The sequence below is a fragment of the Rhea pennata genome, chromosome 8, assembly GCF_028389875.1.
Source record: "Rhea pennata isolate bPtePen1 chromosome 8, bPtePen1.pri, whole genome shotgun sequence".
Lineage (NCBI taxonomy): Eukaryota > Metazoa > Chordata > Aves > Rheiformes > Rheidae > Rhea > Rhea pennata.
Window position 1 is genome coordinate 7,086,949 of NC_084670.1, and position 21,482 is coordinate 7,108,430.

The 21,482-nt window shown below is 40.5% G+C and overlaps 2 protein-coding genes across 6 annotated transcripts in view; one reads left to right on the forward strand and one right to left on the reverse strand.

Annotated features, from left to right (window-relative positions):
- Positions 1-10,090, reverse strand: part of LOC134143578 (protein zyg-11 homolog B) — a 26,944-nt gene extending 16,854 nt beyond the window's left edge. For 3 of the 5 annotated variants that reach the window (XM_062581711.1, XM_062581709.1, XM_062581710.1), the window contains exons 1-3: positions 9,829-9,928; positions 3,511-3,676; positions 257-1,011 (exon numbers count right to left, since the gene is read on the reverse strand). In XM_062581711.1, the coding sequence (XP_062437695.1) occupies positions 257-1,011; positions 3,511-3,676; positions 9,829-9,831 (924 nt within the window). In that variant the 5' untranslated portion in view covers positions 9,832-9,928. Of the gene's footprint in view, positions 1-256; positions 1,012-3,510; positions 3,677-8,236; positions 8,274-9,828; positions 9,929-9,997 lie in introns of those variants that run through there. The other 2 variants (XM_062581713.1, XM_062581712.1) reach the window with 2 other exon arrangements.
- LOC134143580 (cytochrome c oxidase assembly factor 7) lies at positions 10,011-14,720 on the forward strand. The gene is made up of 4 exons (XM_062581716.1): positions 10,011-10,095; positions 12,190-12,401; positions 12,481-12,621; positions 14,120-14,720. The coding sequence occupies exons 2-4, from the start codon at positions 12,296-12,298 to the stop codon at positions 14,566-14,568; spliced, it is 696 nt and encodes a 231-aa protein (XP_062437700.1). The 5' UTR covers positions 10,011-10,095; positions 12,190-12,295; the 3' UTR covers positions 14,569-14,720.
- The last annotated feature ends 6,762 nt before the right edge of the window (positions 14,721-21,482 follow it).

The following is a 21,482-nucleotide window of genomic DNA, read 5'->3' on the forward strand; positions in this document are numbered from 1 at the left end:
TATCTTAAATCAGGACTTGAGGCGCACTGAAAAGACACAGAAAATAGATGGTTTTTTACAATAGTATTCTGTAAAATTAGCAGATTCTGTGCCAAAAATAATAGCAGTTTGATAGACAATCAGTAATTACGATTAATGGATGAAAGATGAACCTACAGCTTTCTTCTGAAACACCCACATATATTTGTTACAAATGATTAGTTCTGTTTTTCCTGAATAGTTTAGTTTTTCAGTACAATTAATCTCCACACTTAACCTTTAGGTTTCCTTCTCCTGTTAGAAATTCTGAGTAGCCGGCATCTGTAGCTAGCAGTCCTACAAACTGCATTGTTGGCCGTTGCTGAATAAATGCTTCCACAGCCTTATCTGTAACATGCTTTCTTCCAGAAATGTCCAGAGACACAAGGTTAGGCAAGATATCTTTCTGTTCCAGTAAACGAAGTGCTATGTCTGACGTGAACTGTTTATCATCTGAAATATCAAGATGATTTAAGTATTTTAGTTCTCTTATAACATCCAAAATCTGTGTTGTGGTCATTTTCAAGCATTTCAGGTGGTGCATGGTCAAAGATTTGAGACGATCTTTGCAGGTAAGGAGTGCAGTTATGTCAGTGACAGACGTGTTTGATATATCCAGACTTTCTAATCTAGGGAGTGAAGCAACATCTGCCAAGTCCTCATTGTAAAACAGAACATTGGTAATACTCAGTGCACGAAGCCCAGACAGCTGACTGAAGCACCTTTCATAGGGGTCTTCCAAGGAAAGAGTTAATGAGTTCAGCACAAGGCATTGAAGATTTTGTTGGATCCATTTATTGCTACCAAGTCCACTTATAATGTCCGTGATTGTTATATCCGCATTCACCCCAGTAGCATCAAGTTCTACCAGCTTATGATGGCAGAACGCTTTCCGGAAAGCCACAGCAGAGATTTTTGCTTTCCGGATACAAGCTCGTTTCAAACGCATCTGGTTGCCTCGGAAGATGCCCACAGTTCCATCATTCAGCAGCCCTGTTGGAAAAGAGCATTAGCATTTAGCTCTAGTGTTTTATACTATACCTTCTAAGATTAAGAGCCCAAACAGAAAAAAAAAAGTAAGAGGTGTTAACAAAGACAAATAATTGCAAAATAATGAATATTGCATCGTTATACCACTGATTCCAAAATTTTACATTTCAGATTCTGCTTTTAAGATTATAATCTCACTTGTAGAAAACTCCAAGTTTTAAAAATCGGAGCTAAAGTGTTGTACATACACAATAGCTACTTGGCTCAGAACATGCAACATGCAATAAATGAAATGCAGACCTGATTCAAAACCTTCCAGACTACAGCCTGCATTTTCTGGATTTTCTCACAGTAAGTGGTTAGAAATGTGATAAAAACAAAATTATGTGATTTCTGAAAGCTTTCTGTCCCCCTAGCTGTACTCTTCCTTTATCAGTTTTGTTAACCTTAAGAGAAGTACAATAGCAGCAATCAATTAACAGTTTCCATTTTGCTTTAGCTAAACTGAATAATTTAGCATTTGACTGAATTCATAAATAGGATCAAAATACTAAACTAAGCTAACGAAGTTCTCTCATATATCCTCCATGAAGAAGGTAGGAGTGTTGCTCAGAAACAAGCTAAATGTGAGAAATAAACCCAAAATGCATTTCAACAAGAAGAAAGAGGAGGACAGCAAAGAAAAAAAAGTACAAGGATCTCTTCTGAGATTATAATCGTTCTGCCGTGTAGCAAGAAATCTGCACACGCAGTCCTGTCTTGCAGCATGCTGACATCTTAACTGAAATAACAGGTTTAGTTCTATGCACCAGATTATCCAAAATGCATAGAAAACCAAGATTTCTTATTTTTATATCAGTAGTGCAGTTACTGCATTATAGAAAGTCATAAGAGAAGGCTATGACAGCATAAGCATGCATACAGGAGGAGTAGGAAGAAAGCGTCCTTCTAGTTTCACTCTACAGTGTTACAAACTCCTGTTTTGAATTCTTATCTACAGACATACTGAGCATAGAAAAGAAAAACTGAAAATATAATATATTTGAATAAAAACATTGTCATTACTACAGTTTGTCTGGATTTAAGTCATTAGGTAGACTTCCTCTCTGAGGATGTCAAGTTTACATTAAGATTTGCAGATCTTTCTAAAGAACAAGTAGTTCAGGCATTTCTGATCAGGAAGTTGAGGTATTTCTCTTTTGCAGAAAAAGCAAAAGTAGGAGGTGAGACAATTTGCACCTGGGAGAAAGATTAAATATAATAAATAATTTGACAAATGACTGACATTTTTGCTGATCTTAACACTTGAGGATCAAGTCACGCTATGTCACTAGCCTAGTTTAGCCACACCCTGTTTATCTTGCATGCACTTTATTACATGCTGCACCCTTTTTGACGCAGTATTTGTAATCTCCCTGCAACTGGAACTGTCTTCATCACTACCAGCATTGGTAGTAAGTTTTTGTTCCTTGAATCTGATTTCTTCTGACTACTCTAAATAATTATGTATCCGAAGGTAACAGTAACGCATGTTGAAGATGGAGGGTGGCTGGGGTTCCCCCCTCCTTTTTTTTTTTTTTTTTTCTTTTTTTTAGAACCTTTGCATGGGTTATACAGGAAATAGCTGGAAAAAACTAAAACTCTGCTATTTGTGTTACAAGACTCAAGTGATTTATTAGTCACATCCTACAGATGCAGGGTTCTTGGTCTGTTCAAATGATTTTTCTGATACCATGTCACATGTCCACATCTACAGAAAAATCTCCAGAAATGGCTCTTCTGCCACTTCCTTTGCAGACTAGCCTCATCTATGTATTCCTGCTTGTCACACTAAGACACCTTTATTGACATAAGCTTAATATTTTCCCTTGTCAGGCTTACAGCAAACAACCAGATAAGATGGTAGCCCTCCTCTCAAATATGTGCTGACATAAAGTATATGATAAGCCAGTATCTAAAAATGTAAAAGGACAACAAAACCACAAAAGTGGTTTTCATAGGTTTTTATAATAGTTTTGAAACTGTCCGCTTTTGAGTAAATAATTCCACTTCATAAAAAGTGCCAAGAGAGACAAGAAACTTGTACGCAGCACTAAGCACACTGACAGTTAAGAAAACTTAATTCAATTGATTGCTATGCAGGAGACATTATTGCTATCAATTATTAGACACTTGAGCACCATTGGAAAAGTAGAATTAAATAAATCCAAAAAGTGACCAAAATAAGAATATAAGGGAAATAAACTGTTTTCAATTACAGGAACATGAAATTAAAATTGTAACTATAAGACAAGAGACTTTCTGTTGAGAGCTTTGTACATAGCTAGGCAGCATTCAGATGAATTCGTGGCAAAGCTGGAGTAACAGAAATTCTTTATTAAAGATTAAGGACTACAGTTTAAACAGCTCCAATATCAAATTCGACTAGAAAATACACTGGTACTACAGTGTCACATTCCAGTACAATATTTTCACTGATGACCCGCAACTAATCGTTTTTACCGTGAAATGCCATCGTCTGCACCAATCGATCAGCCACTTCTTGAGGAAACATCCCTGGCTCCTGCAAGCAGAGTGTTCCATCTTGCCTCTCTGTGCAAAACTTCTCTAGGTTGGCAGTCAGGAAATTCAAACAGATGTCAAGCAACGAATAAGGAGATGCTTCCTCCTGTCACATGCAAGACACAAGGAAACAAATGAGATTTACTCAAATCAGGAAACAAATGAGATTTACTCAAATCATTGTCTTTGCCAATGAATGTTCCATTCCTCTACCATGTTCTTTTCAGGCAGATAGGGTTTTTTTGTTTTTTTTTGTTTTGTTTGTTTGTTTTTTGTTAGTCTGATTCTCACTGTAATGGGCAAACACTGCAGAAGGAGACATCCCTCTCTGGGGGCAAACAGCAAAGGTACCTCAGCTCACAGGATAAATGAGTGGCCATGCTGATGGGCTGTCCCCTCCCACAGCTGCCCCTGAAGCCACAGCCCAGCTTGTCTGTTGTACAAGACACAAGTCCTGCCTGCATTCACAGAGGAAGAAAAGCATTTTCCTAATAATGATAATTCCCAGATGTTATAATTTCAAATTTTCTTAATGAATCAAGACAGACTGATAGAAAAAAATCATATATCAGTAAAATGATGAGCAGGAAAAGATAGCACCTACTATTCTAAAAACTTGGAAGGCCTGGAATCAAGCTTCCTAAGTATTTTGGTATCCAAAGATACAACAGGAGATTATAAGAAGTTCAGGTGCTCTTGAAAACCCTGCTGGTTACTTAAGTCATCTTTAAATAATTGCAACGGAGTACTCAGTTATTCAATTAATCAATTACTGTTTTGTATTTTAACTAAATCACTTTAGATCTGAAATGTATTTGCAGCCCACTAAACCCTGAGAGTTAAAAAAAAAAAAAAAAAAAAAAAAAAAAAAAGCTGTTTTTGTCTATCTATCTCAATTATAATTTCCATCAAGGTTTAACAAGAAAGATGTCAAAGTAAAACACATATTTAAGAAGTATATGGTTCATAGATTTGCTTTAATTTATTAGAAAGTATGTATGTTGGAGACACATATGTACCAAACATGACATAGAAACAACCCAGCTTGCAGATAAACACGATCTAATTACAACATTAGTCAATTAAAGTAAAAACCTATTTTGGAAAATAAATTATGCAAATGCAATATAGCATTAAAAATTATAGCATTATTTAAATCAAATTTTACTTCTTACATTAGAAATCTGCCAAGCTACAGCAGAAATGCAGATAAATTTTGATACTGAAAATGGCAGCTAAAGCTTCAGATCAAAAAAGGGAGACTCAAAAAGATCTATTTTAATTCCAAACTTTGTGCAGCAATAAAGTAACAATTACTACAGGCTTCTTTCTGATTATAGCTACCCTTTCCTCCTTTTTACGCTAAGGGCCTGGAAATCATACACAGTAGTACCTCAGTACAAAGGACAAAGTAGAACATAAACTATACCTTCAGAGATTCAGATTGTATGATTAATAAGAAAAACACCAAGTACTTGTTAATTCAGTGCCTAATAATAGCCTACTGTTTTCAGTCTCACAAATTAATCAACATAAAGAATGACTCATGAGTCATTCCCATCATCCCCAGCACTACACAAAAGAAGGCTGAGTGACTGGTACATACTCCCTCAGACAAATTTGAAAATAACAGCATCAACTGTTGCCACATCTCATCCATAGGTAAAATCGCAGCTTGCCTTTCAGACTAAACGTTCTGGATAACTCAATCTTTCTTTTCTAGATCATTTGATTTCTCTTCTGTTGCTTCATTTGCCTCATATGCTCATCAGAGAAATACAGAAATATATTAAAAGTTATACAGAAGAAATATAAAGAAAAACACAACAGAAATACATCTTTTAAAACCAGCTGCATGCATCTGAAGGTTGGGCGCCATCACAATAGGTCAAAGACACCTTTGACACTAATGATTCATGTATTGTCAACATAGACACTGTAGTTTGTATTACAGAGTCTGAAGACTAAAGTACAGGTTTGGGAACCAGAAACTCTAAATTATTCAAATGAAAGCTCTTTCTGCAACATTTAACATGCAGCTTCCAACCCCTTTGACTTGATTTCTCTATCTATAAAGGAAAATATGCATATTTGTCTCACAGTGATCTCCTACGCTTAAAGGAGATTTTCAGTGCTTGAAGTTAAAAAAACAAAACAAAACCCTTGATTGTTGAAGAAATAGGAGTTATTTTTCTGACGTGGCTTGCTGAAATAGCAATTTTGGCTGCCTCACACTTAAAGCTGATACGAAAAGGAAGAAGAGAATTTGGAAATTTTAACATCTTTTGTTTCTTTGTAATGTACAAAAAATGCCTGACATACTTCTAAAGAGAAGTCCAACTACTTATTCAAAAATAGAACATTTCTAAAGGGAAAAATTTCATTTTACTCTGAAATTAATATACATGTCCAGGAGCTGCATGACAGCTGCTGATTTGAACAGAAATCGGAACCCTTGCTCAAAATCCTAAGAAACATTCCCATCAAACCAAAGACACGCTCATCTCATTAATTCCTATACTTGGAATTTGCTGCTTAAGTATGACAGAAACAGAATACTGGTTCTGTTAATTCCTTCTGGTACTGTCTCATCATTTCTGCCAGAAAAACTAAAATACTTCACATATCAGTGTGCAAACTCTGATGAGAGTTTTTGGTCTTGCAGACAGGCTGCTAGCAAATAAATCAGAAAGCTATCAATCAATACCTCTAACTGGCCAATCCTAATTTAGGCCTATTATTTTAATATTAAATAAGCACTTTAAAACTCCACACAGGGTATCACCATAACAATAAAAAGATGTAGTCCACTAGCAGGAATCAATGATACTCTGTTGATGCATTATTAATTTTTATTAACTTCATTTATTCTATTTGTAGGAGACATGAAGAGATATTTGCAATGTTTCTTTAACTTGTTGCAAAAAGACTGAAGAAATGCAGCCAATGAAGGCTCTTAAGGTAACTTGAGCAGATACGGAAAACACTTTTATTCCTATCTAATGAAGTCCCTTGATAAGCATCAGGAAAATGATACCCTAGGTTGTCTATTACTGAAACAGAACAGCTGGAATGTATCCTGTAAACCTCGTATGTGAGCCAGCAGCATTCCTCTCCTCCAGTACATTGTATGCCCCTTTATTTAGATTTCAGAGTTAGTGTCTTCATTTGTATTTAAATGCTAGTTATACTTCTGAATGTCAATTTGAAAACAAAATGGGCTTTTGTTTTCAGTTTTTTTTTTTTTTTTTTTTTTTTTTTTTTTTTAGAAATTCAGAAATATTTGAGTAGGACTCTTATTAGGTAGATCTGACTTTTGTCATAGCCATCTTAAATATTTGATAGTGCAGTTTAACTTCAGGGTTTCTTTCATATCATCAAACTAATTCAGTGGACTGTCAAAAAAAAAAAAAATCCAAAATCACAGGCTATGCATTGCATGATACAAATCTTGACATCTTCATTAGCAAAAACTTACATTAATAATAGTAAGATGATACAGCTAAAACCAACTAACAGAATGAAATAGAAACAATAAAAACTCAATTTAGATAGAATATTTAGGGCTTATTTCAATTAACTATTAAAAATTTGTTCATGCTTAATATAACCAAGGTAAACATAAAAAGGGGGGAGGGGGAACTGCATGGTTGTTGACATCTAATAGTTACCTAATATAGGTAGCAGACTGAAATGCAATACCTACTTCGATATGATGTCATCCAGTTTAGCTTATGAGTGTATACACTAATGTCATTGGCAAGGATCTCACAAAGTACATCCTCCTCCACGTTTTCTTTTAAAATCTTCTCATATCAGTGTTAAGCACTGCTAGCATGTATTTTACCCTATATTTCAAAATTCATATGTAAAAAAGCTGATAAAGGGACATCTTAGAGTACCTGGAATAATTTAGAGAATTTATCATAGAATGATAAGGTTGGAAGGGACCTTTGGAGATCATCTAGTCCAATCCTCAGCATAGCCCATACGCGGATTGAACCCGTGACCTTGGCATTAGCAGCACCACGCTCTAACCAACCAAGCTAAACCTGCCGCAATCCTAAATCTAATACTATGCCTAAATCAACTGCTTGCGTGTAAGTATCAAAATGAAACCCTGCTCCTTTTGAAGGGTATTACCATGCAACCACCCATTTATACAACAGCAACAGAGGAAAACTGGAAAAAAAAAATAAACCACCCATGAGTTTAACTGACATTTCCATCAGGAATAGCAAGAATTCTGCAGGAAAACTAAATTCCACAGCTATACAGGCTTTTTTCACTAGAGGCATTGTGATCCTACCATCTCACCCTGAAAGATTTCATTCTTTTTGCTTTGTATCTCAGACTGACCAAAAAAAAAAAATCCATGGGTTGTTTTTGATCAGGTTTTCATCAATCAACCTGAATAGTCTTTGAAGACAAATACTAATTTCAGCTTCAGCAGAATATGGCTTACTCTCAATTTTTATATTCACTTATTTTGGTATGACAAAAACTGAACGTACAAAGTTTCTGCAGTCTGAAAGGCCAATCTGCCTTCTTTTTTCCTTTGAAACTCAAAGAAGGTAGGGATATAGGATAAGGTACTTTCAAATAGTAGCAATTATTTCCCTCAAGAAGCTGGCAAGAAAATAGGCTATTTCAGAGCCTTACTTACCAGTTTTGGATATCCTACATTTTTCACTGTTTTTCCCCTAGAAAGCCATAAGGCTTTATTTACATTCTTAAAACGATCAGAAAGCAGTAGCAACTCAAGTAACAGTCAACAGACTACTTCAGAGCCCTAATAAAAGAAGGGGAAGGCAGTGAAAGATAAACAGATGGTTCAGTGATTGATGCTATAGAGAAAGCTTTTTTATTATCTTGCTTAGGTTAAAAGGAATGAAACAAAAGTAGGTGATTTATTAGCTAGCAGACTCAAGGAAAGACTATGAGCAGAATTAACTGAATTTAATGTTTTCAATAATTATTCTGGCACAACAAGTGGGATCACACTGATTAAAGTTGCTAGGCACGCAAAGTTGGAAGAGATCACAAGAAGACTAAAATTAAACAGTGCAACATGTAAGGCCACCTATTTGAAGATAATATCAAGAACTCCAGATAGGCGTTCATCAATTAAAAACTACTGCAGAGGAAAACCTGACTGATTTGCTTAATCGCAGGAAAGCAACGAGATGCAGACAAAGACAGCATCATGAGAGGCATCAAGCAAAAATAAGGAAGTACGAGTGCCATAGCCAAGGCACTAGAAGACCTCACAGGACTATTTATATTTAGGAAATATCTGCATCATTTCTGTTCAAATGTAACAGTTACTAAAACATACGAGGCGGGGGGGGAGGTGGGAAGGGGGGAAGAAAAAAAAAAGGAAAAAAGTAAAAAGGCTTGCTGGCCAGAAGAGACAAAACCAGCTTTTCTTATTTGTCCAGCAGAGCAAAAAGGTGTGAGGAGACACAAGTGCTGCCTGTAAATACAGTGTTGTGAATAGACGTTATGGAAGCAGAAAGGCTACTGAGGTGTAGCACAATGCCAGCACAGCAACTAACGTGTGCAATTGCTACGAATTAAAATTTTGCCATAAATGCAGAGGCCGGGATGTCGCTCCCGAGCGCCAGAGAAGTCCTACCTCACAGGACAGCGAGGGCGAGAAAGGTAACTGCCTTTAAAACAAAGGCCATAAAAAAAAAAAGGAGGTTTATTAAGGGATTAAATGCAATGATACCTGTAATAACACGGGATTAGACTAGGTAACCCAGGTGGTTCCTGCCCATCCTTTACAAGCAAACATGCACACTCATCTCTCACACAGGGGAGCCACCAGGGCAGCACCCACGCGTGTTGCTCCGAGGCCTGGCTTTAGCGGAGAGGAACGGCGCTTTCACCGCCGGCCGCTGCAGCGGCGAGGCCCGCGGCCGGGCACCCCGAGCCGCGCTCGGGCGGGTTTATGTAACGGGCAGCCGCGGCGGTTACACAACGGCGCGGCCGCCGCGGGCCCCCCGTCAGCGGAGTGGGGGGGGGAGGGGCGCGCGCGCCGCGTCCCGCGCCGGCCAACGGCCTCACCTGCCCCCTCCCCCCCGAGCCCGCGGCAACGCTCCGCGCCCCTCAGCGCCCGCCGGCTGCCGCCCGCGCGCCCGGGGCGGCCGCGGCGCCTCGCCGCGGCTCCCCCCCCGACTCCCGCCGCCGCTGTCACCCCGCGGCGGGGCGCAGCCGCCCTCCCCCACCACCGCAGCGGCCGCGCTCACTCACCATGGCGGCGCGGCGTGCCGGACGCGAGCGCCCAGCGAACCGGCTCCCGGCGCTGGGCTCCCTCTTATTTATTTTTAATTTTGTTCGTTTTTTTTTCTTTTTTTTTCCTCCCTCCCACCCCCAGTTTTGCCTTTCCCCCCCCCTCCCCACCGCCGCCACCACCCCCGACCTGGAAGGGAATCTGCCTCAGCCGGCCGGGAAGCAGCGCTGAGCCCGCCTCCCTTAAAGGGACCCGCTGTGTGGCGAGGGCGCGGCGGCCGCGGTGAGGTGCGTTACGCGGCGGCGCGACATGAGTGAGAGCTTCGAGCTGCTTCACGTCGGAGCAAGGACGAAAGGGGGGGGGGGGGGGGGGGAGGAAAGGAAGAAAGGCTGGTGAGTTTTCGCACGCAAGTGCTCTTTGCTCAGCTGAGGAGTTAAGCGCTTATAGACCGCTCAGCTGGCCGCTCCCTGTTGGGGGGGAACCTTTCTCGCAATCTGGAGTCCGACGTCGCTTTTATGCCTGTTGCTTGCAGATCGACCTCTGTATCTAGACCTGTTTCCTGCTCGAACTAGTTTCACACGGTGATATGAATAATCTGTTTTGCTTCCTGCAAGTTGGAGAGGAGCTTTGCCACATACTTGAGTACAGTATAATTTCAGGCTTCTGATATGGTCTTACTGTTGAAAACCTCTGTCCCAACAGATACACACTACAATTTATTATTGATAAAGTGAAATGTAGTTATTTTTGTGTCAGGATACAAAGTAAAGAGTGATACAATTACCCCATCTAGGTGAAATGAAATTATAAAGACATGATGGTGGTTAAACCTTTTACAGAGTTGCTCTTCTTGTATACAGAAGTTTTGAATAATATTTGCTTGCAAAACAACATATGAATAAACATTTAAGGAAAAGAAACAGTTTATGTTTCTGCCATTAGATGATGACAATATATTCTGCAAACAGAAATATTCTACAAACACAATTTTACCTGTTTAACAATTGCATGATGGGTCAGTCCTAGTCCCATTCTTTAGATTAGGATGTTGAGGCAGGGAAAATAAATGATGTCCTCAGGATAAGACAAGAACAGAATCAGAAGTCCTTACCTTCTGAATTTAACCACTTAAAATCTAGCCTCATTAGAAGAAATATAATTATGGAAGCATAAATTAGTTTAGATAAGTAAAAGGAAAAGCTAGTATTATTATTTGTACTCCAGTCTTTGTTTCTCCCACTTCCTAATGTCTTTCAGAGTTTCCAGTCTCTTTTCTTTCACATGTAATTCCAAATTCATTCCCTGCCTCCAACCTGAGTATCACCAGATAGCTTGTCCTTACTTTATTTCTCTCGTTCCACCTGCATTTATGATAAGAAATACTTGCCTTTCGCCTATCTGGGCTCAAACAGTGAAAGCTTTGGAGAGACAGGCTGATTCCCTGCTCAGTGCTAGTGTGTAGCCCCCCCCCCAGTACCCAAGAAGTGCAGCAGCAAGGGAAGCCTTGCTGTGCTGCTCCAGTCCTGGGATAGAGGTTGCTCTGTCGGGCATAAGAAATGGCAAAACCCCAGCAAGAACAGACTCTTGGGTATTTAAACCAGCAAACTCCAGAGTTTCTACTGAGCCAGTGCACATGGAAATTTTTCAAAGCATGATTTTCAGAAAAAAGCAGTCATGCTGACATAAAAGCAGCTCATCTTCCAAAGCCCTTCTACAGAGCAGAAGAGGATTTGACAGGAAAGTTCTCAGGTATATCCTGATGGAGAAAGAGAGAGAGAGATAATATACATTCTTTTATTTGCATTCTCACAAACATGTCAGTGTTTTCGGCTGAACAAGCTTTATTTTGTTTGTTTGTTTGTTTGTTTTGTGTGGCCAGTGTGTGGTAACTTCAACCCAAAAACTGAAAATTATGGAAAGTTTTAACAAATAATACAGCAGTGTTTTTACCAGCCGTTGTTATTTAGAGTTTTGGCAACTTGTCCAGCAGGTGGTGCCATCGGCCCGACCTACAGTAGTCCTAGCAATTAGCTGTGGCTGGTTGTGGACAGCCTGCTTTCTTCCTACGGAGCTTATGCACAAGATTTAGCTGAGTTCTATTTAACCCCAAAACTTGACAAGTCTGTGTTATATCACTGAAATGATTTGGGACAAAATATTGCCAAGTATTCTCTGAAATTAATTTTAATTTAAGCAGTTTGTCATGTAAACTTCTAATGTGCTGCCACACTAAGAAAGTTCAGTTTGTGCTCAGGAATGCTCAAGTTGGAAAGTGTGCCGTGCTTTGTGTAAAGTATCCTAATATCACATCTTGCTTGAACTGTAAAATCAGCCCTACCTAGAGAGCTACGGTTTGTTATGTTTTATTACTTGCTTACCAGTCTCTGGGTGCTCTCAGCATCCCACCACCACCCCCGCGCTCGGCGCTCTTCCGGGCGGCCTGGCATCGACGCCTCGGCGCTCGCGCGGCGGCCTGGCGGCGCAGCCATGGCCGGGCTGGTGAACTTCGAGGACGAAGAGGAGGTGCGCGGCTACCTGGAGAACCTGCACGTCGAGTACAGCTACCAGTGCTACCGCGAGAACGACCCTGACGGTAAGCCGCTGTCCACCCCAGCCGCGGGGCCTACTTCCCCGCCGCTCCGCTCCGCTCCCCCCTGACCGCTGCCTTGCAGGCTGCCAGCGCCTCGCCGACTACTTGGAGGCCGTGAAGAAGGACTTCGCGGCGGCGGCGCGGGTGCTGCGCGGCAACTGCGAGGCGCACGGGCATAGTGAGAGCTGCTACAAGCTGGGGGCATACCAGGCCATCGGGAAAGGTGAGCTGGGATGGGGGGAGGTGGCCTTTTTTTCTGCTCTCCTGAGACCCCCAGTGAGGCCCCTTCCCTAACCTGCTGTCGGGTCGCCTTGGAAACCTCCGAGTCTGGTGCCACCACACCCGTGCTTGAGCAGCTGGTGGCACGGTTGTGTTGCCCAGTGGTGAATTATTAATTATGCAGCGGGTTCTGCTCTTTACCCGCAGCACAGAGGTGCCACTGTGTGGTGGCCCCACCAGGAGTGTGAACTCCCCAGCTGTAAGGGCTGTGGAGCACATGGAGGCTGCTGGATGCCTGTGGGAAAATGCACCTCTTGTTTTTCAGGAAGTGCTCAGTACTTGCATTTTCTCCTGACCTTGAAGAAGGAAGTAAGTGCCCTTCCTCTTACATGGCCTCACAGTTAAAGTGAGGGAAAGGTGGAAAACTTTTGTTGTACAGTCTTCAGCCTTTTTCAGTTAGTTAAGAGTCACTGGCACTTCCCTGCAAGATATATTTATAAGTTCATGCTCAAAGTTGCTACATCGGATCTGTCTTCACAGGTTTCTATAGCCCAGAAGACTGAGGAGAAAACAGAAGTCTTAGTTATAGTAATGGAACTGTAGCTACTTTTAGAGAGGTCTGCAGCATGCATTTGTGTTTCTGCAGGTCAGGTTAGAATTAAAAGTTTGTTGTTCTGAGTTATCTGCATCTTCTAGACAATGACAGTGCAAGGACAAAAAACGTGTATGTTTTCTAGCTTAGAAAATCTTAACCTATTAAGATACTTCTTTTACTACCCGAATAAGTGTATTAGATACAGGATGAAAAAGATCTTATTTTCAGCCTGGTTTATCTGAACTACTTTCCTCTGAGGAAACAATTTTAAATTATGTTTAATTACATGTATTTTAATAGTTTTTTCACCATAAGGGTAGGTTTTATCCAGTGCTGAATGTTGCTATGTCATGTTTTTAAAATTTAGATTTCTTCCTGTCTTTTTTTGTTACAGAAAGTAACAGGAAGAAATAATTTTGCAGACTGATGACACTATTTGCAGATATGCAAACATGTAGGCCTCGAGTCTGCCAAAGAAGTGTCTGCTGGTACAGTGATTGGAAGCAGTTACTCTAATGAATCTACCTCCAAATAGCAACATGAGTGATGAATGTGATGTTGTTATTGTAGTTTTAAACAGGTAACAATGTCAATGTACAAATAGGTATATGGGCAAAAAAAACCCCACCCTTTCTTTAGTGTAAGTTACTTAGGTAGTAGTGGAAGGAGTTTTTTTGTCTGCCTGATTACCGTACAGTGGAGCAGGATTTCCTAATTTGAGGGCATTAGCAAACCCATTGTAACTGAGTTGAGCAGTTGTCTCTGAAGTCCTAACTGCAGACTGTAGTATCTAATAATGAGGGCTGCTGTGAGCATTGGGAGGTGTGTTGCAAAGCATGCAGCTCCCATCCATTTCACAGTTACGCAGCATGTGCTTACTGTAATCTTCTGCTTTCTTGGCTGACAGGTGGACTTGCCCCAGACTTGAAAGCTGCCTACAACTCCTTCGTGAAGTCATGTGAGAAAGGTGGGAAGAGGTCAATAAATGCCTGTCACAACGTTGGGCTGTTGGCCCATGATGGGCGAGTAAATGATGACAAATCTGACCCAGTTGTTGCTAGAGACTATTACACAAAAGCCTGTGATGGCAATTTTGCTCCTAGCTGCTTCAATCTCAGTGTAATATACCTCCAAGGAGCACCTGGGGTCCCTAAGGACATGAACCGTGCTTTGCAGTATTCTCTGAAAGCGTGTGAGCTGGGTCATATGTGGGCTTGTGCCAATGCCAGTCGAATGTACAAAATGGGAGATGGTGTTGAGAAGAATGATATCAAGGCAGAAGCTTTGAAAAACAGGGCAAAACAGCTGCATAAAGAACAGAAAGAAGCATCAAGTTCTTTAACATTTGGGGAGTAAAACTGTCAGTTGCAGTTCTTAAGACTGCAGTCAAGTCAAGTAGTGAACTTGTTATTTAAATCACATGGGCATAAAATTTTTACTCATAGTAAATAAACATTTTGTAAGTTTTTGCATATACAAATAAACCTATGTTTTGTGGACACAACAAACATGGTCAACTCTGCTGTGCCTTTATCCACTTTAAATACATATGTTTTTAGGTGTAATACATAGATTCCTCCGCTCCTTTAAGGAGGGCAAAAACTTCTGGTCTTTCGGAAGGTACTGGAGGAAGGTACTGGATTCTGGTTTGTGCTACAATCACGCTATTGAAAAGAACATCAGCTTACTTGGCAAATTTGTCCCTGTGGTTTCAAGCATGGAGCGCTCTCGCTTGTGTGTAATGTTTCAGTGTCAAGGCTTGTATTAGGACACGTTCTAATACAAAAAAATATATAGTTGCAAGATAGTTCAAACTTCAGCATTCAAAACTGTACCCACAATCTTACAAGCACTTGTGGAGCTCTGATAATGTTCACACCTGGATGGTCTGCTCTAAGGCTGCTCACTAGCATGATGGTTCGAGAAACTTGAGTCAATTCATTTGCTGAAAGTAACATTTGTTGTCCTAAAGTTGTATTAAGACTTGCTGATTTATTTGCTCTGTCATCAAACAACAGTTTGACAGAACAACACTTATAACCAGAAAAAAAAAAAAAAAAAAAAAAAAAAAGAAATACCTTGTTCTGTGGAGTAGCTTCACCTGAGAAGCTTTGATTTCTTAAATCAGTCTCTTAAGTTTTACAGGCTGTTACTGAGTATGATTCTTTTAATTTTACTAATGGTGGTTATTTGATTGTAAATTAACATTGTAGAATTGAATTATTGGACATGCTTTGATTTCTAAATAATTCAGCATCGGAATGGAGTCAAATCAGTAATATTTTATCCAAGAATAAATTTAGTTGTGAAAACTTTGATTCGGGGGGAGGGAAGGGCTGCTGCATTGTTTTTTTGTGAGTTTGTTTTGTTTTGAATGTAAAGAAACTACAGTGGAATATTTCAGCATAAAAGGAAAAGCTGTGTTTGGCAGAAGTCTAGAGTTTTGGGAGGGAGTTAGTACTAAGCTGCTCTGTCTTGAAAGGAGCTGTAGCCCTATGAAACTGGACTAGATTTCTGTTGGACAACAACCTGTGAATGTTGGAGCTGTGTCGATAACAATGTGAGCTGCATTCTTGTACGCTCATTTTTTGGAAATACCTGCCTATGCTGGCCCCACTGTGTATGTATGGTTGTCTGTCAAGCCACGAATGCTGATTTGCCCAGGGTGTGCTAGTGCAAACTCACAAAGTCTCCTGTCTGCTCAGCTTCATGCTTTGCTGTCATACTCAGTCTGATTAATGCTTTTGGTCCCATCTGCCATTTTATACATTTGCTTATATTTCTGAACATTGTGATATGTATCTCCTACAACACTGACCTTTTCTTATGGTAAAAAGCAGCTTGCAATTTCTTGGTGCAATCTTTTATGTGCAAATTAAAAATAGTATCCCTCAGTCTGAGAAGACAAAAACTGTGATAACTGACAGTGAAAAAATACTGTCTTTTATTCTAAGAGTTCGCCTGTAACAGAGTTGGCACACATTTGATATGACACTCCTGTGTAAGTGCTGGAGGCTGTGCTCAGTTGCTGGGTTTGTGATAGATGCTATGAGGAACTTTTAGCAACTGGTAGTAATGTGGGTTTGCTAGTCTGAGGGGAGCGCTGCCCCTGAAGGAGCACAGGGAGGTCCTGGATTCTGGTTTGTGCTACAATCATGCTATTGAAGAGAATGTAAGCTTGCTTGGCAAGTCAGCAAAATGCATGTATTTGTGCACTTCTCAGTGTGCCCAGCGTACCACCTAGCAACAGCAGAAACTAAGGAATGATTTCTAATTAATTTTTACCACATATTTTAGGATGAGCAATTAATTCAACGTCTTAGTATGTTTTCTACAACCTTCTCTTTAGAAAAGCTGATGATCTGCCAGGGTTGTACAAACTGCAGCTGGTTCTTTCTTCCTTCTCTGAGACTGCAGCTTACAGGTCAAGTCCCAGGCCTTTTCAGTGTGCACAGAAGTGATCATATTGAATGCAGTGAGATTGCTGCTCTGTGAGAGGTGGAGGTTAGGTGTTTACAACCACTCTTAGGGATTCTAAATGCATGCGATAGCTTCAGGAGATAACGTGTGAAAGAAGGTGTTTGAATATCTTCAAATGCAAATGATGAAAAATATTGGCAGCTAGTTTCAAGGTGTCTGCACAGAGTTTATAGTGTGGAATTATGTTACCTCTAGATTTCTGTAATACATGAAGTAAGAAAAGGTGGTGTTAGTTGCTAGAGAGGGACAGAGCTCAGTCTGAAAATATATTTCTGAGAGTGGAGTCTTCAGTCAGGGAATAGCTGATAGTTTGGCAGGTGGCAGAGCAGTTCCTTTCCATACCTCCTTTTGGTCCTCTTGGTAACTATGGCACATTGGTTTTTAAACACAGCTGAATGCTGAGGATCAGGCAGGTGCTCTTGCTCCACCTGAAACATAAAAATGGGCACACAGTTTTGGGGAGACAGAATGTGCTCACCTTGTTTGCCTTACGCTATTACACAGTGAGAGCATGACTCTGCTGGACTCGCTTCCAGTTTAAATGCTGGGAGGAAGGCTTCAAGCAGTTTATTTCCTGTTCTCTGAACAAATGTGGGTTTTCAGCCAGTGACTTTCACTGACAGGGGGATACGAATGCCCACATATACATTAAGTGTCTTTTCCCCCATTGGTTTGCTGGTTATGGGTTGCATGGCTGTTTGAAAAGCTCAGCTGGAGAGCTGGGGAGGCACAGCCAGTAACTGCTGGTGAAACAGCAGAGCTGTGTTTGGCTTCAACTCCCATCTTGCAGTTTCAACAAAAGTGTGAGAAAGAAAGAACACTTTTTAGAGCTACAGGAATTAAAATGTTGATCTTTTGAATAGGAAGATCTGCTGTGACAGATGGAAATAAGTTTGTGCATTGTAGCATTAAATAGAACAAAGAGCAGTCTTGCAAAGTGAGTAATTTCTGAAAATATATTTATTCCAAATAGAGTAGTCCCTTTTTTCTTCAACACAAATGTGCATAACCAGGAACTGTAACTCAATACAAGCTGTGACTAGCTTGGGTGCTGTGTGAAGGTTTCTGCTGTGTTTGCAGTTCTGCTTAGTCCAACCTATCATGGATCCCACATTTCTGAGCTAACCACCTGCTGTAGCAAGCACAGATCTCAAGCTGCTTTTGCATACTGCCTAACTCTCACAACTTGCACTCTGAAAGCATGCTGGTTTGACTCCTTTTAGCCACAGAACTGCTGTCCTTGGCTTGTACTGTCATCCCTGTTAACCATGAGAAGCTTACTGAGGCTGCACATTGATCCTGGGCAGGGACATTGCAGGTGGTGGTGATCCCAGGTCTAGGGGGACATGCTGCTGCAGGCCTAGGAATGTGAAGCTTCTCTTTGGCCCATCTGGATCCAGAAACAGTCACTTTAATGTGATATGAAGCCCCAAACAGGGAGGAGCAGGCATGGTAGTAGGTGTGAGGAGAAGCTCCTCACCCTCCAGAGCATGTAGCTGCAACAGGTGGGAGGCAGAGGAGCTCCAGCATTGCTGCACAAATAAAACACGGGGGCAGGGAGGGTTTAAGAGAGCTGCCCCACGCTGTAGAGGAAAAAAGTGAAAGGGCAAGGAATTGCCCCAGATCTCCTGAATTACAGATAAAGTTTCTGAGGCAGGAGACTCCAGTTTCAGACAACATGTGCACACAGGTTTTAAATACCTTTAGCCTGAATGTTGTTTCTAGCATCATGCCAATTGGTTTGTCGCAGTGTATCTGACTCCCACCTGTGCCTGACTACTATAGTGACTCTCTTGAGTGCACAGTGATCACAGTGATTATTTAATTTCACGTAAATTATTGCAGTTTATGGCAACGTTCTGCAACATTATTTCTGTTATTTTTTTTATAACAATTTAGGAAACATGGTCTTGACTGATTAGATTTTGGGCACCAATTAAATGCAGTTGCCTACCTGTTCTGAAACAGCAATCTAAATAACTAGGGCAGTGTATGTAATGTAGCTATATTCATGTACCCATGCAATTTCTTATTATCTTAGTGTGCATAAATATGTGTAAGGCTTGTGATACGTGTTTGTACACATTGTCCTAAGTTATTCTGCTGACTTACAACATGAATGATGTGGCTGTGGTCTGGATAAAGAGTAAGATTTATCACTGAAATAAATCAAGTAGGAGAAAAACCAAGATGAATTTGGCCACAATAGAAAATATGTACTGCAGAATAAATTATTAAACAATCTCAGTATATTCTCAGTATATTTCAGCCAGATCATGTATGAATTAACGCAGGTATTTCCATTGTAATAGAACCTGTATTAAAGGCTTCTTTGAACTGGAATAAAAACCATAAAGGCATAGAGTGATGATAAAGTGTGTACACTGTAACGACAGGTGGCAGTATATGAAAAACATTCTTGTATAGTGTGGGTATAAGGCCTATGGCGCTGTTTTCAGCAGCCTGCAAAAAAATTTGTGATAGTAACAAAAGTGAGATTGCTAACAAAAAATTCAGTTCATTTTTTATGGCAGCTCAAGAAAGTAAAGTTCTTTTAAAGGAAGAGGCTTTACCTGATTATTTGCTAGATATAGTTCTGGGCATTTGTTTCACTTGAGAAAAGCAAGTAAATGCCCCCTCTGCACAGTGAGGGTGCAGAGGGGTAGTGCTACAACATTTGAGAAGCTCTGTGTACTGCAGTAAGCAGCTACAGGTGGCTCATGGAGTTGGAGAAGCAGGTGAAATTTTAAGACCTGATATTTTATTTTATTTTATTTGTTTTTGAGCTTATAATGTTCACTTCCTCCAAGTGATGCATTTGGATCTTTAGTCTGAACATTGGCTGGGCCATGGTGATGCAGGTTTTCTTCCAAGAGGACTAATGGTTGTCAGTAATCCCTGCAGGTGCACACAGACAGCATAGCAGCAAACAGGCACCTGGGACTGGGGACACCCTAAATAAGTGGCACACATTATATATATAATCAAAACTTCATAGAAAGTGCATGTTGCAGGGTTTGGGGTGGTTTTTGTTTGTTTGTTTGTTTTGAGCCTATTCATAAAACTAGATGACTCACAGAGGCTTGAAAAGTTTAAGTTATAAAATGAAACTTTCTGCATAAAATGTCAAGCGTGTTAGTACAAAGGAAGGCTCTTTTTGTACGTGAAATCACCATCAAAACTGGTTTAAAGTGTTTTGAGGCTCTCTGTGAACAGCTTGCTGCCCAGGTGGGACACAGCTATATATATATATATATATTTTTTTTTTTTTGACCGAGCAAGTGATGATGCTGCAACAGATGCATCAGATATGTAAGGCCCTCTCCTATTAGACTACTCCTCCTCCAGACTGACAAAGCATCCAGATGGATCAGCCTGTCTCACTTCAGCGGATTACAGGTCATATGCAGTTAATGATATTCCAAGCAGTCTATTCTCAACCTGGAGATTATGTTCAAGAGTGTCATAAGCAAAATCCGTGAAGAAATTTGTAATGCAAATCTTGGCTTATAACCATTGTGCTGTAATTTTAGGAGGATATCTTCAAAAGACCAATGTCTGCCTGGTCTTTTTTTCGCTGATGTTACAAAGGCTCAATTGTATGCCCTTTGGGGAAGAAGTTGTTCCTCAAAGTCTCTGAGGTTATAAAAAGATAGTGCTAGATATATGATGCCGAGAGCATACTTGAAAATACGGAAGACCTGTTGGTCTTTTCAGTTGCAGTCACTTGTGTTACAAACAAAGCAGCTCTGCAGCTCCTAGAACCGCTGTTTTCTTTCACTTGTTTACATTGATCAAAGCACACAGCCAACCTCCTTTAATAAAGCAGCAATCTGCTTCAAAAAGAATGATGACCAAGTCTAATTAATTAAATACACTTATGAATACCTGGCTATAAATGATGAAAGCATTCACTACAGGACTATTTTCCTGCCTCCTGCAACTGCAAAGCGATTGCTAATGGAGCATTGGTTTTGTACTGAGATACAGAAAAATACTAGTGTCATATCATGTCATGTTGTAAAATTACATTTGAATTCATTCTGAACAGAAGATGATATTAGGTAAAGAAGCTACATAATATTGTAAAAAGGAAAACCAGACTTGTTCTGGTGGTTGTGTTTCTGTGTTATGTTGTAACAGAAGCTTGCTTACCTTTTACTCTGCTACCAGTAACTTTCTCTCTCTGCAAAGTGTGTGTGAAGAAAGCGTAGTGCCTTCTTTGAGCACCCCAGATGGATGGTCTCGGTGACTTTGTGTGGGTAATCGCCACATTAAGAAAGCAAAACAATGTTGTGCTCCTTGTTACAGTACAAGCTTTTTATTCAATGTGTGAAAAAAGTCACTCTACTGGGAATTTCTTACCATTACCACTTGAGAGAGAGGAAATCTCCTAGGTAGCTCTTCTCCCCCTTTGCAGATGGAGAAGGGGGAATGTGTCCTCCTTGCTCCCCTGCACTTGTCAGAGTCTTCTTCACTAGACCCTGGACGGGAATACTCTGCTCGGAGTTGGGCTTTTTCAGGGGTGAAGCAGAAGGGAGAGGTGTCATAGCACAATAAGAAACACAACAGAAAATAGGCAATGTATCCAGTTGTGTTATTACTGCAGTAATCTGTGCTGCGGTAACATCCGGGGGTTCAAGTCAAGCCCTGATACGAGGCGGTTTGTATGCGCCTGCTCGGACACCTGCGATCCAGAGATCCCACAAGCTAAGATTTGGAGCGGGCAAGGTCCCTGCTCTGCATTTCTGTATCGAACTAGTGTCTTGCTCCAATTTTCCAAACATTGT

Bases quoted from the DNA above. Each gene is read 5' to 3' on its own strand.
- LOC134143580 (XM_062581716.1), top strand. From the start codon at position 12,296: ATGGCCGGGCTGGTGAACTTCGAGGACGAAGAGGAGGTGCGCGGCTAC. The intron at 12,402-12,480 runs GTAAGCCGCTGT...GCTGCCTTGCAG, and splicing joins CCGCGAGAACGACCCTGACG to GCTGCCAGCGCCTCGCCGAC. The intron at 12,622-14,119 runs GTGAGCTGGGAT...CTTGGCTGACAG, and splicing joins ATACCAGGCCATCGGGAAAG to GTGGACTTGCCCCAGACTTG.